At 45.8% G+C, this 16085-nt stretch overlaps 6 protein-coding genes across 6 annotated transcripts, besides 2 other annotated features; 4 read left to right on the top strand and 2 right to left on the bottom strand.

The window, feature by feature from the left end:
• Window positions 1–65: 65 nt before the first annotated feature.
• TSTA_010360 (oxidoreductase, short-chain dehydrogenase/reductase family, putative) lies at window positions 66–1021 on the top strand (the record flags this gene model as incomplete). Its single annotated transcript, XM_002483107.1, has 2 exons — window positions 66–596; window positions 653–1021. The coding sequence occupies exons 1-2, from the start codon at window positions 234–236 to the stop codon at window positions 1019–1021; spliced, it is 732 nt and encodes a 243-aa protein (XP_002483152.1). The 5' UTR covers window positions 66–233.
• Window positions 1022–2830: 1809 nt separating this feature from the next.
• Window positions 2831–2901: a sequence feature (CT-rich).
• A 282-nt stretch (window positions 2902–3183) lies between these two features.
• On the top strand, window positions 3184–5240 carry TSTA_010350 (tripeptidyl peptidase A; the record flags this gene model as incomplete). Its single annotated transcript, XM_002483106.1, has 2 exons — window positions 3184–4121; window positions 4175–5240. The coding sequence occupies 2 exons, from the start codon at window positions 3184–3186 to the stop codon at window positions 5052–5054; spliced, it is 1818 nt and encodes a 605-aa protein (XP_002483151.1). The 3' UTR covers window positions 5055–5240.
• An 82-nt stretch (window positions 5241–5322) lies between these two features.
• Window positions 5323–5342: a microsatellite.
• Window positions 5343–5515: 173 nt separating this feature from the next.
• On the bottom strand, window positions 5516–6485 carry TSTA_010340 (3-oxoacyl-[acyl-carrier-protein] reductase, putative; the record flags this gene model as incomplete). Its single annotated transcript, XM_002483105.1, has 2 exons — window positions 5516–5718; window positions 5771–6485. The coding sequence occupies 2 exons, from the start codon at window positions 6483–6485 to the stop codon at window positions 5516–5518; spliced, it is 918 nt and encodes a 305-aa protein (XP_002483150.1).
• Window positions 6486–6971: 486 nt separating this feature from the next.
• TSTA_010330 (uncharacterized protein) lies at window positions 6972–8794 on the top strand (the record flags this gene model as incomplete). The annotated part of the gene is made up of 6 exons (XM_002483104.1): window positions 6972–7066; window positions 7162–7224; window positions 7291–7930; window positions 7985–8113; window positions 8169–8284; window positions 8338–8794. The coding sequence occupies 6 exons, from the start codon at window positions 6972–6974 to the stop codon at window positions 8753–8755; spliced, it is 1461 nt and encodes a 486-aa protein (XP_002483149.1). The 3' UTR covers window positions 8756–8794.
• Window positions 8795–11002: 2208 nt separating this feature from the next.
• Window positions 11003–12869, top strand: TSTA_010320 (chitinase 3 precursor, putative). The gene is made up of 2 exons (XM_002483103.1): window positions 11003–12356; window positions 12513–12869. The coding sequence occupies exons 1-2, from the start codon at window positions 11205–11207 to the stop codon at window positions 12606–12608; spliced, it is 1248 nt and encodes a 415-aa protein (XP_002483148.1). The 5' UTR covers window positions 11003–11204; the 3' UTR covers window positions 12609–12869.
• A 130-nt stretch (window positions 12870–12999) lies between these two features.
• Window positions 13000–15436, bottom strand: TSTA_010310 (C6 transcription factor, putative; the record flags this gene model as incomplete). The annotated part of the gene is made up of 4 exons (XM_002483102.1): window positions 13000–13520; window positions 13603–14312; window positions 14417–15306; window positions 15333–15436. 4 exons carry the CDS (start codon window positions 15434–15436, stop codon window positions 13140–13142), a joined length of 2085 nt encoding a protein of 694 aa, XP_002483147.1. The 3' UTR covers window positions 13000–13139.
• Window positions 15437–16085: the final 649 nt, after the last annotated feature.

Genomic DNA, 16085 nt, shown 5'->3' with positions numbered 1-16085 from the left:
TCCCGTCACCGATCCATCTTTCGGATTTTGTGATGGATATAGTCGTTGTTCACCTTCACAAAAATGGAGCATATAGATATAAGAATGGAGAGAGTCTCCTTGGGCCATGGTCACTTTTGGGGATCAGATCACAATATCAAGCACATACGCGAACATATAATCTGAATACAGACCCTCTTTATAAAGATTTCCATCGAAAATATCTAACAACGTCAATACATACTGTATCAACCATGTCATACGTCGGAAAAGTTGTCCTCATTACAGGCGGATCCAAAGGCATTGGACGGGCTGTAACGGAGCAATTCGTCGCTCTTGGAGCTAAAGTCGCCATCAACTACTCCTCTGATTCCTCAGCGGCTGACGAGCTCGTCAAAACCCTGGGCGAAAACAATGTACTTCCCATCAAGGCTGATGCGGGATCAGTTGTCAGTACAAAAGAGATGGTCGAACAGACTGTGTCCCGATTCGGGAAGATTGATATATTGATTCCAAACGCTGGGATAATGCCTCTCGCGAATTTAGAGAACGTCACCGAGGAAATGTTTGACAATATTTATCAAGTTAATGTCAAGGGACCTCTGTTTTTGGCAAAGGTGAGTTTGCGCCCCGGTTTACCGTGTAAATCAGGATCGCTAATCAATATACATAGGCCGCTGTGCCACATATGCCTGAAGGGTCCCATATCGTATTCCTCAGCACATCGCTTTGCCATTCCAATACCATTTTGCCGCCTCAATTACTATATTGCTCCACCAAGGGTGCTATTGAGCAGATTACTCGTCTGCTATCCAAGGATCTTGCGTCAAAGGGCATTATTGTGAATTGTGTCGCTCCCGGACCGACAGCTACTGAGTTGTTTATGAGAGGAAAGCCGGATACTCTTGTTGACGCTATCAAGAAGCACTCTCCGTTCAATAGATTGGGAACGCCGGAGGAGATTGCTGAGGCTATTGTTTATTTGTCGGGGACTTCGTGGGTGGCAGGTCAGACGGTGAGGTGTAATGGCGGTATGATTTGAACTACTACTGTCTGTATATCGGAACCTGCAGTATATCATAGACACATAATTTTTAGAATACACGACGTATACCCTGGAACCCGACCTAGTAGATGCACGGAACATCACACGCGGAGTGATAGAACCGTACCCTAACCCTGAAATAAAAGCTCCATTCACGCACTACCTGTCGTAAACCTTGATTGACGGGCAGTCAGATCAGAGTAAACTCCTCACTGAACTAAGGTTCGGTGGTATTCTGCTAAGGAGAGTGTCACAAAGACGAGTATCGAGTTATACCAAAGAGACAATAAGAGAGAAGTAACTGTGTTGACTAGCTTAGAGTGATCCGTGTACAGTATGTACTCTTATTTATACCCTAGGTTGTACAGTTAATAAAAGACAGTAGAGTAGAACGAAGTACATGGTAAATAAGCGTCCTTATCTATCCATTCCTTAACGAATCCCTGATTAGTCCTTAACCCTAACTTGTCCTGGTTCGGTTCCTAGCTTCACGTTATCCTATGATAGGTAACCCTTAAGCTATACCATCTTAGGTAAGCGCGACAGTCTAGTTAGTGTTGGATTAGCTAAGCTGATTCAACCAATCAGATAGAGGAGATTTGTCAGCCAATAATAGCGAGCCACACACGGATCCACCGAATAGGGGGTAAAAGATATCTTCCACCTGGACTGTACTTAGAGACAAGAACAAGAACAACAAGGATCAAGGATTCCCACATCTTGTGCATACATAATTTGATACGTTGAGATAAACCGCTAGAGATTGTTACATACAATCTAACAGTTAGTTATTGGCTGTGACGTGCTAATTCTCTGACAACCAGTAGGGATAGGGATAGCCAGTACACAGTCAGAGTTGTTCAGGAAATATTAAGCGTAAGCTGATAAGCTAGCATTGCTTGTGTTAGTGCAATAGCGACATTGTTTTTTTTTTTTTTTTGGTTCTGGCATGCCTATGGCTTCTACTAGTCTCACTTCGCTGAGGGGTCTCATTTTCGCGTATGTGGAGTATTAGAGATGTGTTGTCGGTGTTACATATCAGTAGCGCAAATGGAAATGTGCAGATTCCGTGCTCTGTCGCCTGTCCGGGCTTATCTTGCATCATCATCAAATGGCAATCGGCGAATAAGCGATATATCAGGGGAAACAATATCCATTGCCCCATCTCACCATCCCACATGTGTGATCTATCTTCCGTATCTCGTACTTCGTCTGCCAAATAGTTGATGCCTTGAACCGTCGGCTGGACCTGAAAGATTCCTCGTGATTGTTAACCGGCCAGCAACGGAAAGCATGATAAATGTCCTTCCAAAACAAGATGGCGTCCCGCTAGCAGACGACGTTACATATGCTCCACAAGAAGAGGAAACACTCAGAATCCAGCGCTGCAGATTGGACGAAGCGATTGGTGGCGCTGGGATCGCCCCTGGCTGGCTTGGCTGCGAGTAGCTAATTTATGCGGGGATTCGATCGCTGTTATCTGCAGTCCACCGCTAAAACATGACTAATTGGCAATTGTTTGTGTTAGTTCTTGTCCAGGAAATTCACGCAATCAGCCTGAAGAAATCACCATCGATCCCTCTCGTGTCTCATATTAACCACACGAAGAAATGGATATAGTTGGGGTAGTAATCGGGATTTGCCCTGTTTGTGACTGATTCGATGGGCCTGGTTCTCATTCTCTCGTTCCTGGCGATCTTGCTTGGCGGATGGACCCTGAAGCTAGAACGAAAGATGATTGAGTTACCAGGAAGATTGTATGAGTAAATAATCCCGATGAAGGTGAATGAGTTGATAGTATCAGTAGAGAGGAATGAGAAGAGATGGAAGAAGAACAGAGAGGGGGGAAAAGAAAAGGAGAAGGAAGGAAGGAGAGGTTGAGCTCCTTCCCGATTAGGATGGCCCCGTTGCGCCTTGCTCCAGCCATCAGCAGCTAATCGCGGATCTTCAGTGCAACTTTTATTTCTTTTTAATTTCTGGCGACATCTCCATTAATCGAATCTACTTTCTTGTCTCACTTCACTAACCACATGGCGTCGGCGTCTGTCTAATTGTTTATAAATACGACTCCCTCCCCCTTCGCGAATACCCCTCTCTTTTCCCGTTAATTGTTGATCTCCGAGCTGTCGTGTCACTCGTTACTCCGATCACAGCTCACCATGAGTCGAAATCTCCTCGTTGGTGCTGGCCTGTTGGCCCTCGCCCAATTGAGCGGTCAAGCTCTCGCTGCCGCTGCCCTCGTCGGCCATGAATCCCTAGCTGCGCTGCCAGTTGGCTGGGATAAGGTCAGCACGCCAGCTGCAGGGACGAACATTCAATTGTCCGTCGCCCTCGCTCTGCAAAACATCGAGCAGCTGGAAGACCACTTGAAGTCTGTGTCAACCCCCGGTTCTGCCAGCTACGGTCAGTACCTGGATTCCGACGGTATTGCCGCTCAATACGGTCCCAGCGACGCATCCGTTGAGGCTGTCACCAACTGGCTGAAGGAGGCCGGTGTCACTGACATCTACAACAACGGCCAGTCGATTCACTTCGCAACCAGTGTCAGCAAGGCCAACAGCTTGCTCGGGGCCGATTTCAACTACTATTCTGATGGTAGTGCGACCAAGTTGCGTACCTTAGCTTATTCCGTTCCCAGTGACCTCAAAGAGGCCATCGACCTTGTCTCGCCCACCACCTATTTCGGCAAGACCACTGCTTCTCGTAGCATCCAGGCTTACAAGAACAAGCGCGCCTCTACTACTTCCAAGTCTGGATCGAGCTCTGTGCAAGTATCTGCTTCCTGCCAGACCAGCATCACTCCTGCCTGCTTGAAACAGATGTACAATGTTGGCAACTACACACCCAGCGTCGCTCACGGCAGTCGTGTCGGATTCGGTAGCTTCTTGAATCAATCTGCCATCTTTGACGACTTGTTCACCTACGAAAAGGTCAATGATATTCCATCACAGAATTTCACTAAGGTGATTATTGCAAATGCATCCAACAGCCAAGATGCCAGCGATGGCAACTACGGCGAAGCCAACCTTGACGTGCAAAACATTGTCGGCATCTCTCATCCTCTCCCCGTGACTGAATTCCTCACTGGTGGCTCACCGTAAGATTGTCTCCTCGCGCTTTACAAGAACAGATTGCTGACTCATTGACTAGTCCCTTCGTTGCTAGCCTCGACACCCCTACCAACCAGAACGAGCCATATATTCCTTACTACGAATATCTTTTGTCTCAGAAGAACGAGGATCTCCCCCAGGTCATTTCCAACTCTTACGGAGACGACGAGCAGTCTGTGCCGTACAAGTATGCCATCCGTGCATGCAACCTGATCGGCCTGACAGGTTTACGAGGTATCTCGGTCTTGGAATCCAGCGGTGATCTCGGCGTTGGAGCCGGCTGTCGCAGCAACGATGGCAAGAACAAGACTCAATTTGACCCCATCTTCCCTGCCACTTGCCCCTACGTTACCTCTGTTGGTGGTACCCAATCCGTTACCCCTGAAATTGCCTGGGTCGCCAGCTCCGGTGGTTTCAGCAACTACTTCCCTCGTACCTGGTACCAGGAACCCGCAATTCAGACCTATCTCGGACTCCTTGACGATGAGACCAAGACATACTATTCTCAATACACCAACTTTGAAGGCCGTGGTTTCCCCGATGTTTCCGCCCACAGCTTGACCCCTGATTACCAGGTCGTCGGTGGTGGCTATCTCCAGCCAAGCGGTGGTACTTCCGCTGCTTCTCCTGTCTTTGCCGGCATCATTGCGCTTTTGAACGACGCTCGTCTCGCTGCTGGCAAGCCCACTCTTGGCTTCTTGAACCCGTTCTTCTACCTTTATGGATACAAGGGTTTAAACGATATCACTGGAGGACAGTCAGTGGGTTGCAACGGTATCAACGGCCAAACTGGGGCTCCTGTTCCCGGTGGTGGCATTGTTCCTGGAGCGGCCTGGAACTCTACTACTGGCTGGGACCCAGCCACTGGTCTCGGAACACCCGACTTCCAGAAGTTGAAAGAACTCGTACTTAGCTTTTAAGTTGGATTTTATTTATGATCAACATAATTTTGTGTAAATAGATTATCGCTGGACAAACCCATCTTCACGACTGATTAATACCTACAAAGCACAAACAAGCTACTCTTGCTGCTATCCAGAGACGGAGACATTAGACTGAGTATATATAGATAAATAGCTAACTTACGGAGTGCTCCAGCTGATGACATAAGTACACCACTACCACTAGTTAGTTAACATACATGACCTATGTCGCACGGGAAATCGCTGCTTGGTCGGATGTTTCCTCAAAAAAAAAAAAAAAAAAAACGTTGTATGGTAGAGAGATATCCTGTTCCTCCTTCCTGCAAGTCCTAATTCACGAACACGTGCCTTCTCAAACCCTAAGTTTATCCAAATAGACAATCTCATCACTTATCATTTCATCTATCACACATTGCACAGTCTAAGCAGAAAAAGCGGCGATTAATTGATACATAAATTTAAGAAACCTGCCATCCAGACTTCCAATTCTTCTCCCCAAACGGCCACCCTACAACCTGAATGTTGAATTCCGACCCTTCCTCAATCTCTTTTGCTCGTATTTTAAGTTCATCCACATCCCAATTCGCCCAGAGGAACTTGCCCTTGAGAAATTTGGCTTCGGGGCTCGTGAGCCAGAGGTTGAAGCTTGCTGGTAGAGAGACTATTTTCAGAGTTAGTACACACTCAGTTTCCATAAACGTGAGGAAACATACCGTGATCCTCAAATCCCACCGCCTTGACACCGCCAGCCTCCTTATTCATATCCGTATTAACCACACCAGGCTGAACATGATACACTCTCATTCCAGCCTTCTCGAACTCGAATCCCAAACTATCCCAAAGTCTGTAAACGGCCAACTTGGCGACACTATACGAGACAAATGCAGGCGCAAAATTGAGGTGAGCGGCGGAAGAATTCGTCTCAACGATGACGGCGTCCTGGGGCACGGCATGGCGTAGAAATGCCTGTGCGACGTACAAGGAGCCCTTGATGATTACATTGATTGCGTCTAGGAATTGATCAGCATCCACGCTGCTGATGGGATTTAGGGGTCCGACAATGGCTGCGTTGCTGATTAGAATGTCTATTTTGCCCGGTTGATCGCCCCCGACAAATCGATCAAAAGCGGCATCGACTTGTTCTTTGTTCGTGATATCTGTTGGAGCAACGAAGACATCGACATCGCCGTTGATCTGCTCAATAGATGCCTTTGTATCCAGCAAGGGCTGTTCCCGTCTGCCCAAGAGTGCGATCCGAGATGCGCCTGCCTGGGCAAAATAGCGAGCTGTTTCGGCACCTATACCTGTACCACCACCGGTGATGAGGACAGTTCTACCCTTTGCTGAGAGTTCAGGGCGGGCTGGTGAGAGGGTTGGGTAGGTGGTTGTATGCCATTTGGCGGTTGGGGAGGGGAACGGGGCGGCCATTCTGATTCTCCTAAGATAGTGATAGGAAAAAAAATCTCAATTGAATAATTGAAACGGTGTGTGGTGGCTATTATTTGCTTAAGGAAGATGATATTTGATACTGTGAGTGATCGCTGCGTGGCTCATTTATATACTACCCAGATCGCACCAGTCCCATGGATACGTAATGTACCTATGTATTTCCCAGCAAATACAATGAATAAGCAATGGAGTTGCAATTTGAATGGAACTTACAGATAGCATAATTCCGTGCTTCTTTAGAGATAACATTTTGCAAAATTCCGACAGAGAATCTCTTTCCAACCTTTGATGGTATACAAATGTTCTCCGAACACCCAAATTACAAATTGTCCCGTCCGACGGACGAAAACGGCTCGCTGACAAATATGACAAGTTCAAGACGTTTCAAATCATTTACATCTCTCTTTAATCTCTCACCTCACCAAACCCGGCGTCATCGTACGTGATGGTCTAATTTGAATAAAAATGTATGATGCAAATATGCCCGTTTTGCGATGCCCGCAATGTAATAAGCCCTTCGATAAGCGTGAGTTGCATTTCGGCAATGATGAACGCTCCGAGTGTGCTAATTCTTTCATCTAGAATCCTCATTGAAACGACATGGCTATTATTGTCGATCTCGGAAGTACGGTGCTCGTGCTACTATTCGTCCTAGATCTTGTGTGTCTTGTGTGAAAGCCAAGGCTCGCTGTGATCATAGGCGCCCGGAATGTTCGAGGTGTCTAACCAGGGGCATTGAATGCCTTTATCCAGTGAGCACTCAATCGAAAGATACGAAGTCTAGAGTTCAGTCAGACAATATCATATCGAATGCAACGGAGTCTTCTGGTGTAGACAATCTTTTACAAGCAAATCCGACTATCGATGCAGATTCGATTCTCGACGACGCATTTGTCATGCCGGACACGGAAATCGCAAATATCGAAGAGCTGGATTTCCTGAACCCTAGCATCAACTTTGTCGACTTATTGTCCTTTTCGCATATGAGGAATGACAAGATTGATCCATTCAACTCAATAATGGCCTCTCCACCACTCGCTCAACAATCCTCGACTTATCCAAGTAACCAACAACCAGTACACGCCAATTTCTCGCCTCATTTCTCAATATCAATTCCATCTTACCTCCCTATCTACAACCCTCGATCACTTATTCAACGGCCAAAGATGAAATCCGAGGCACAAAGAATTTCCAACCTCATATTTCATACTTTAAAGTCTTATCCCCGGATGATACTCCAGCCCGAGAGTCTGCCACCATTTATCCATCCGGGATTGATGTCGGAAAGTGTTGTCGAAAGTCAAAATTTGGAGTCATTGCACAATTGTATTAGTTTGATGCATATGATGCACAGTCGGGTTCGGGGAAGTCGAAAGTTGTTTTGGAGGAATGTGCGTATGGAGTGTGAGCGGTTATGTGAAGAGGTTTGTTGAATATCACTATTCATAGGGAAATCGGCTAATTGCTGAATACTTCAGCATCTTAAGATGAATAACTGGGAGTTACTTGCTGCTATGCAAGCACTCGCGATGTACCTTATCGTCAGGTTGGAAGAAGGCGAGACGGATTATAATCACGTTGATTCTCTACTAGTTAATGCTGTAACGGTGAGCTAACATCTATACTCTTACGGATTTGACGTTGTACCTAACGATGAAATAGCTTATATCCAGACAATTCAACCGGAGATACACTATACACACCGCAGACTCCGTGTTAAGTGACTCTAACCGTGAAAGCAAATGGCACGATTGGATACTTGAAGAGTCCGGTCGAAGGTTAGCTGAGCCTTTTCAACATTCAAAGAGATGCAAATTACTGATTTATGTAGAATCTGCGTAATTTATCAAGTCCTCAACTTGCTGGTCTACTTCGAGCCAGCGGATATGTGCGACTCGCACAAATCCGGCTTGATAATTACACATTTGCCATCTAGAAAACAACTTTGGGAAGCAAGTGATGAGGTCGCATGGAAGATGGAAATAGACAGAGACAAGACCTCTGCCTCTTGCACTGAGACTGAGGGTTTATCCTCTACCGCTTTTGGGTTGACTGCAAATGGTGTATTGGTTAGACTAGATGTGGCACAAGGGCGGAATTATTGCAGTGATGATGCAGTGGTGATACGTAAACAGCAGTCCTTACTTGATGGCGGAGAATCTCGTCCCACTGCGAACTGGGAAGATTGGTGTGCTGGGATGGATGGTCTGGGGGGGCTCGTGATGCTTGCTGCTTCTTTATTAGGATAGTTCCTTCTAAGAACTGCAGTGTGCAATGCATTTCCATAGCTGCTAATTGGGCGCTTACTACGAGTGCTCTATTGATTGTCAGAAGTAATAATCTACATCAAGACATTATATCCCGATAACTGATCGCTACTGTAGCCATTTGATGTATCTCATCGTCTGTCGGGTAAGCGGGGAGTTAGGGCTTCTTCCAGTCTAGGTACAGTAGTACTGATCAAAACATTAAGACCTAAGAAAAACTGGAAATATAACCATACGATTCCTAAGTGTACATAAATCTATCACAAGTACAGAAGCGCATATAAATCACTTATCATTTACCTGGCAGGTCAGTGTCCGTTACTTTGCACCATAGAGTGTCGCCAACGTGGCATCCTTGACACATTCAAGTTCCCGGCTTAAAATCTAAACCCCAGAACAAAATCGCAATGAACCATAATCAGTCGCATGAAACAACCCTATCTAAATTCAGATGCTTATGGTGTAGGTGTACTATCTTAATAAAAGTCAAATGTCAGGTCTGATTGGCCGGAACTGAATTTAGATCTTAACGCGATCCTACTCTGTAATGAAATTGGTAAATCCACCGGCCCCTTTAACTGTCGGATGACTCTTGGGGGGGTGGGGGGGTCAGAGATATTCATTCACATGAGCTGGACCTGGTCAAGTGAGAGAAATAGACGATATATAGATCGCAGGCATTATTACATAGATACCTAAACGATATTTGTTCTTATCTCGTGTATAACATACTTAGCATTTGTGATTGATTTTGTAGTCCTTTCAACGAGGTATCTAATCAATTTAATCTCCCTCCCGGTCCAGTTAGATACCGATATTGCTGGTTATGCCACACGCTATACCCGTGCCGCCAAGCCCGCGACCACACGCTGCGAGCGTAGTATGTACTACCACCCAATATAATAAATCAACATTAAAGCACCCGCTAATGCAGGCCAATCAGCCCGGCCAGGTCATCCTGTGTTTGAAGTCTGTTGGTCTGCAACATCAACTGGTTAGTTTGTACTTGAGATAATAAGATCGAGCCCCTCCTTCATTAATTAACAAGTCCCTCAATTCTATGAGTACGTACAAGCACGGAGGAGCCCGTACCGTGTGTCAGCAGCCTCCCCAAATCCAGTGTATTCGCTCATGGGAATCCAGGTACAAGCGGAAATAAGAATTCGTGCAGTGGCACGTTGTTTAGCGCCTCGGATTCGTATGGGTAGACATTCCATAATAGTACTACGTACACTGATCCAGTCTATTTATCACGAAGCTCACGAGGTCTACTGCACCTTCGGGTGTAACCACACAGTAAGTATATGCTTCAAAGCCATGTATCCACATGGCGAATCTCTGTGAAGATTGAGACTATTCGAATATATAACTATCGAGACGCTAAGAAAATGTAGGTCAACTGGTGCCACATACTGCCCCCTTGCCGTTATATTATAGAGAAACGTGAACATTCCAACCCCTTCGCGAGCGGCAGCGTATGGAATTAACTCATGGTCTACCTAGACGGAGCTCTAGATGCCATATAAATTAGCGGGAAACATTCCTAAGGTAGTATGAACGGCTTCCTCGATACCTACATATAGCCGCAGTACTCTACATACTGTAGTCACATAGACGTCCTGATACTTGATAGGAGGGCAGATCATCTGGCATTTACAATTATCAATAGCTAGTGCGTCTAACCCCATGCCAATTTATTCTTCTACCCACCATACTTTAGCTACAGGTAGATAAGTACCACTCTATAAGCTTAATACACCTTGTACCTGGACCGCACGCTAGCAAAGGAAACGTTGCATCTTGTCTTTGCAGACCCTGAAGATTGCTTATCGGTTCGAGTGAGCGAATTTAGGTGTAATCATCATGATACTCGCTCCTGCTTGCTTTTTTTACCGAGCCCAGCGGGTCACCCTTTTAGTTTAAGCAAATGGATACTGTCACAATCACTTGATGACTGACTTTCTTAAATACCTACGTCCCTGTACTTATCCCGGTACGCGTAGTCGATTGGCAGTTACAACCTCACGAGAACTAACCTCAAAGCTAGCTACTGTATCATGTGTTTGGTTGCATTCCCCAACTCTATCGACACTGCATTGATCCACTTCAAGAACGACGTTCACACACGAAGATATGTAGCATTACAATCGTTATATCCAGATCCGCCAGGGTATTTAAAATGACTTCGTCCTTGTCTTCTTCAATTTTTCTGCCTTTTTCTTCCTCTCCATCGAGCCAGGCTCTCACAGCACACCCTCACATTCCTTGAATCTTTCAGGAGATCCTCGACGGATTTTCCTAGTCCTTTCCTTACCGACTTCTAGCAGTCGACCTGTACATACTCACAATCCTTTTACAAAATTTACCTTCCAACTGCGCATATTTAAATATACCTTGAAGCCAAGCCTTCATTTCATCATCTATATACAAGATGAATTCCTTCCGTGTGCTTTCCAGCCTTGGCCTTTTGGCCAGCTCTGTCCTAGCCGGACCAATAAGCATCCCCAAGCGCCAGACTTCAACTGGTCAAAATGTTGTTTACTGGGGCCAGAACGGTGGTGGGATTATCGAAAACCCTGATCTCGCTGCTTACTGTACCGGCAGCGAAGGTATCGACATCATCGTCCTAGCTTTCTTGTACCAATTTGGTAACGGCGTTACTGTTCCCGGAGGTTCATTTGGTCAAACCTGCTCTGTTTTGGCTACCTCTGGTACTTCACAGTCGTGTGATGCCGTTGCCTCGGCCATCACCACTTGCCAGAACAAAGGCATTAACGTCTTTTTGTCTCTCGGAGGTGGAGCTGGTGGTTACTCACTCACCTCTGTCTCTGAGGCCGAATCTATCGGCCAATATCTCTGGGATGCCTACGGTAACCCTTCTTCTACCTCCGTTTCTCGTCCGTTTGGTAACGCTGTCGTCAACGGCTGGGATTTTGATATCGAAAATGCTTCTGGTAGCCAGTACTATCCATACCTGATCTCCAAATTGCGTTCCAACTTTGCCAGTGACAAAAACAACAAATACTACATCTCTGGTGCTCCTCAATGTCCCATCCCCGAACCTAACATGGGTACCATGATCCAGGATTCCGAATTCGACATGCTCTTCATCCAATTCTATAATAACAACAATTACACTCACCCCTGCGCTTTGGGAATCAACGGCGACGCAGCATTCAATTATGCTCAGTGGGACAGTTTCATTTCTACCTCAAACTCTTCATCCGCAGAACTCTTCATTGGTGTTCCAGCTGCTCCTCTCGCCGCCAACGGTGCCGACACCGGATCAATCTACTACGCTACTCCTAACCAACTTGCTACTATAGTCAGTGCCACTGAGGGTAACTCCTCATTCGGTGGTGTTATGCTATGGTCCGCTGGTTTCTCTGACTCGAATGTCAACAACGGTTGCACCTACGCCCAGGAAGTGGAAACAATACTCAAGGATGGTGAAGTCTGCTCCGGATCTTACTCTGTTACCCAAACCTTGACGCCTGTGGCGCCTACGCCTTCTTTCTCCGGAACTGCTACCGGAACCTCAACTGCCACTCCTACTGGAACTCCAGTTCCTGAGTGGGGACAGGTATAGATATCCTATTTCCTCCAAACTTTATGATATACTTTTTGATTTTCGTGTCATTACATTTGTCTGGTGTTTCAGATTGTACTTTTAATGACTGCGATGAAGATGTGTATTTAAAACAAATATTTGGGACATGATTCTGATCAAACAAAACAGTGCGGTGGCCAAGGTTATACAGGTTCCACGGTTTGCGATTCCGGATTGAAATGCGTCGCTGAGGGTGCATACTGGTCATCTTGCCAGCCAGCGTAAGTAAGTTTGTGGAGAGGTTCTAAGGGCGACATTTTAGATTCTAGGGCGATAGTTCGTTGATACGAACAGCCTTTCTTCAATAGCCAACCCTGAAAGGTGAATAGAGTCGTCGTCATATCAATCGCTATACAACAGATGAAATCTCACAGCTATCATGATGCGGATACTTTGGGTATGCAGCTTTTAAGATCCGATATTGTAGCTATTTGAGAATAGCAGTGAACTTCTTTAGAAGTGATGAATTGAAAAGTGCAATGTCCAATCAGTCAAATCTCTCCTTGGCCGGGATCTATAGTTTCGAAATTCGAAAAGCCATAACTCCCTGAGTATATAATTGGCAGATACAGATAATGTTGGGCTTTTGACCAACTAGACCAAAAAGCTGCGCGCATACTAGATGATCTAGTATGGATGTAAATAGCTGGCAAAGGTGATATGTGATGTGAGGTGATATTCCCAACAGATAACAAAAACGTCATATGTTGATATCTCATGAACATGAACTCAAGTGGACCACAACCCGATAACATCTTATACGCCAATAGATGGTTCTTGATTCCAATCAAAGTTATTTATCCACCTCATGAACTCCGGATCCTGGTTCAACCAGATATCATCACTGCCCAGCCATTCAATAGGCATGGGGCTCATCTCTGCACTTGCGGGATTCAGTGATGCTGGAGGTACTGCGAGAACACGATCTAGAATACTACGAATTAGTTTCCGGGCATGTTGACAAATTTCGTAGTTGCCGGCTTCTCGTTGAATGGCGAATTCCAGGTCTCCGACAAATCTACTCAGATTCTGAATAACTTCAGAGCGAGGAAAACTTGGATCAGGATGAGGGCTTTGAGATTGACGAAGGAGTTCGATTGCTAGAACCCCTGCGGAAGGAAGTCCATAGAAAGATGTCTATGGCCCAATGAATTAGTACCCATGTACTGTACTGGCGGAAATACAAAAGGGGACTTATGTGAGAGGGAGTAGGACCTACATTCCAAGCCACTGTATTGTTGTCTCTTCCATCAGGAGCACGGTTTCCATTGAGAACAAGCAGATTGTTTAACATCTCATGGGCAATACTCCGTAATCCGAGAGATTCATGGCCAGTTCTCTTCACAAGAATTCTCTGCATAATCAACTCGTTGTACAGACACTCCAAGTGAAATATACGTGCCATCAGGTTCGACTCCGACTCTCCTATAGTCACACCATCAAGGAACTGAGAACTGTTAAGGCGTGGTGGCAATTTGCTACGAATCTCTGCCGCCAAGTTTGTGGTTTCTAGAATTTTTCTGTCTAAATCCTCGTGGCGGGAATTCAGAGACAATTCAAGCACAAGCTCCCTGACTCGGCCCATTTTGTACATTGCACGAGCGAATGTGATCCGCGACACTATACCCTGTGTGTTCCATCCATCCTGATCCAACCGTGCAATTGCAGCATCTCTGATTTCGGGCTCGGCAAGGAGTTCGTTATACGTAATGTCAAGAGGAAGATCGACATCAATATGTCGCCAGCTAATCCTTGGCGGACGTCCAAGAAACGTCGCCAATTCTTTATCGACTAAGTATGCTCCAAGCAAGAGTCGTTTGCGATGTTCGATGTGGAAGAACGGTAGCATCTCACTATTCTCTCTTTGATGGAAGCCAAGAGAGTAAACTAGCGTGGAAAGGTTGCCTAGAACTTTCCAAGGTTGGTAGTCTAAAGAATCTTCCGAGTTAGTACCTAGTAATAAAGTGTGACATGAATATAAGGCGCATAGATAAGTTGAAAGGCTAGAAGTATGAATGGCAGAATTTGCTCACCGTGATCGCCGTACACGTAGGTAAGTAGCGCAGCATGCGCAAGTAAAGCCCAAGAGAGCGGCTCAGACATCACGCCGGCATTATCACAAAATTTGAGACACTTTTCTCCTGCAGAGATGCTCACCAGTGCCAGACTTTGGCGGTCTACATTCGCCGAATTTGGATGTAGATTCATCATGTCAGAAGCCGGAAGAAGAAATGAGCTCGAGCCAATGATCGAAAATATTACGCCAATGACCTCCCATCTATCAGGCATGGAAATAAAGTAATCCTGTGGTGTCATATGCGCGTCGACACGGATGGTCTTTGAGCAGTTCTCAAATATCTTTTTGGATAACTCAAGAAGATCGGAGAGTGGATCAGATTCATCTCTGATAGCGTTGTTTAACATTTGTCTGACCGAAGCAAAGAGGAGTCGAAGAACAGCAGGCGCGAAAATGTATCCTTCACAATGGTTGAACTTGGATATTGACATGCGCTCATAGAGTGTAAAATCCTCGTACAGGAAGAGTAAAAGCTCCGCACCTACTTGAATTTCTGTATCATCGACCAACATTTGGTTACGTCTCAATGATTTTGAAAAGTCACGGAATGATGTAGTGACTGTAGGCGATTTGATCACTTCTTCACCCTCGTCATAGACCGCTGAATAGCTAGTCGGACCAAGTACTCCAGCACCGGGGGATGATACGGTCTTCTTCATCCAGTTGGCAATGAACCGCTCCCGTAGAGGCCCTTCAGAAACATGATGCCCGTGATCTCTATTCTGGTGGGACGATGATTTACTTGACCATGACTGACTCAGCGAACGATAAGTCGGAGCCGGAGTTCTGCTGGATGAGATCCTGGTATTGTTCCTAGGAGGATCTTCGACTTCTGATGATAAAATTCTGGTCATTGGTGCAGGATGATATACACATTGAGTCGGTCTCTTTCTACGCCGACACCGACCACAAGGAATTGAGTGATCACATTTGAGTTTAGATCTCCTGCATGGCTCGCACGAGCTAAGCAGGCCATTCCGACGAAGAGATGACATGGTGCTTCACGGAGTTGAAGCTATGTGAACGAGGAAGTCGGGGTGAAAAAAAGGCTTCAGAATTTATTGACGCCGGAGGTCGGGGTAGAATTCGGCGCTCGGAGTGTGGCCCACACCGTAATTTCAAGCTAGATAATTGGCTAAATGGGTATATACTTCTATTTCTCCCCATCGGCCAACAAGTCCGAGAGCTCGGAATTGTGATTCATTCGATTCATCATTATTGTTGCAAGGTGAAATGAACCTAGAGGGTTAGACGATATGCGCGGGTATAAAGTCTCGTAGATTTGCACCGTAGTCTAGGACGTCACTATTCAGGACAACTTCTACAGATAACGCAGCATCTTTCGACTCAATACCCCTCTTGTCAGCACTGGATCACAATCAAAATCAGCACTTAAATTTATATTAGCTCTAGTACAATATATCTTCGTCATGCCTAACGGATTCCCTAACTTCCGCTCCGTACCTGAGGTCTATCAGAGACCAAGACCCATCGTCAACCCAACGAAGAGACCAGTCAAAAGCTCTGCTGTGTCTTTCCAGAGCGATGCCGAGACTCTCAAGGATGTGCCTCAAAAAAAGAGCACACTGAGATCAATCATTAATGGTAAGCTAATCTGCTCGCGC

The sequence above is a fragment of the Talaromyces stipitatus genome, genomic scaffold, assembly GCF_000003125.1.
Source record: "Talaromyces stipitatus ATCC 10500 scf_1105507295549 genomic scaffold, whole genome shotgun sequence".
NCBI lineage: Eukaryota > Fungi > Ascomycota > Eurotiomycetes > Eurotiales > Trichocomaceae > Talaromyces > Talaromyces stipitatus.
Note: the sequence above shows the minus strand (reverse complement) of the source record. Positions and strands in the feature narration are given on the sequence as shown.

Coding starts and splice junctions, on each gene's coding strand:
- TSTA_010320 (XM_002483103.1), top strand. CDS start 11,205: ATGAATTCCTTCCGTGTGCTTTCCAGCCTTGGCCTTTTGGCCAGCTCT. Junction 12,357..12,512: donor CAGTTCCTGAGTGGGGACAG/GTATAGATATCC, acceptor CAAACAAAACAG/TGCGGTGGCCAAGGTTATAC.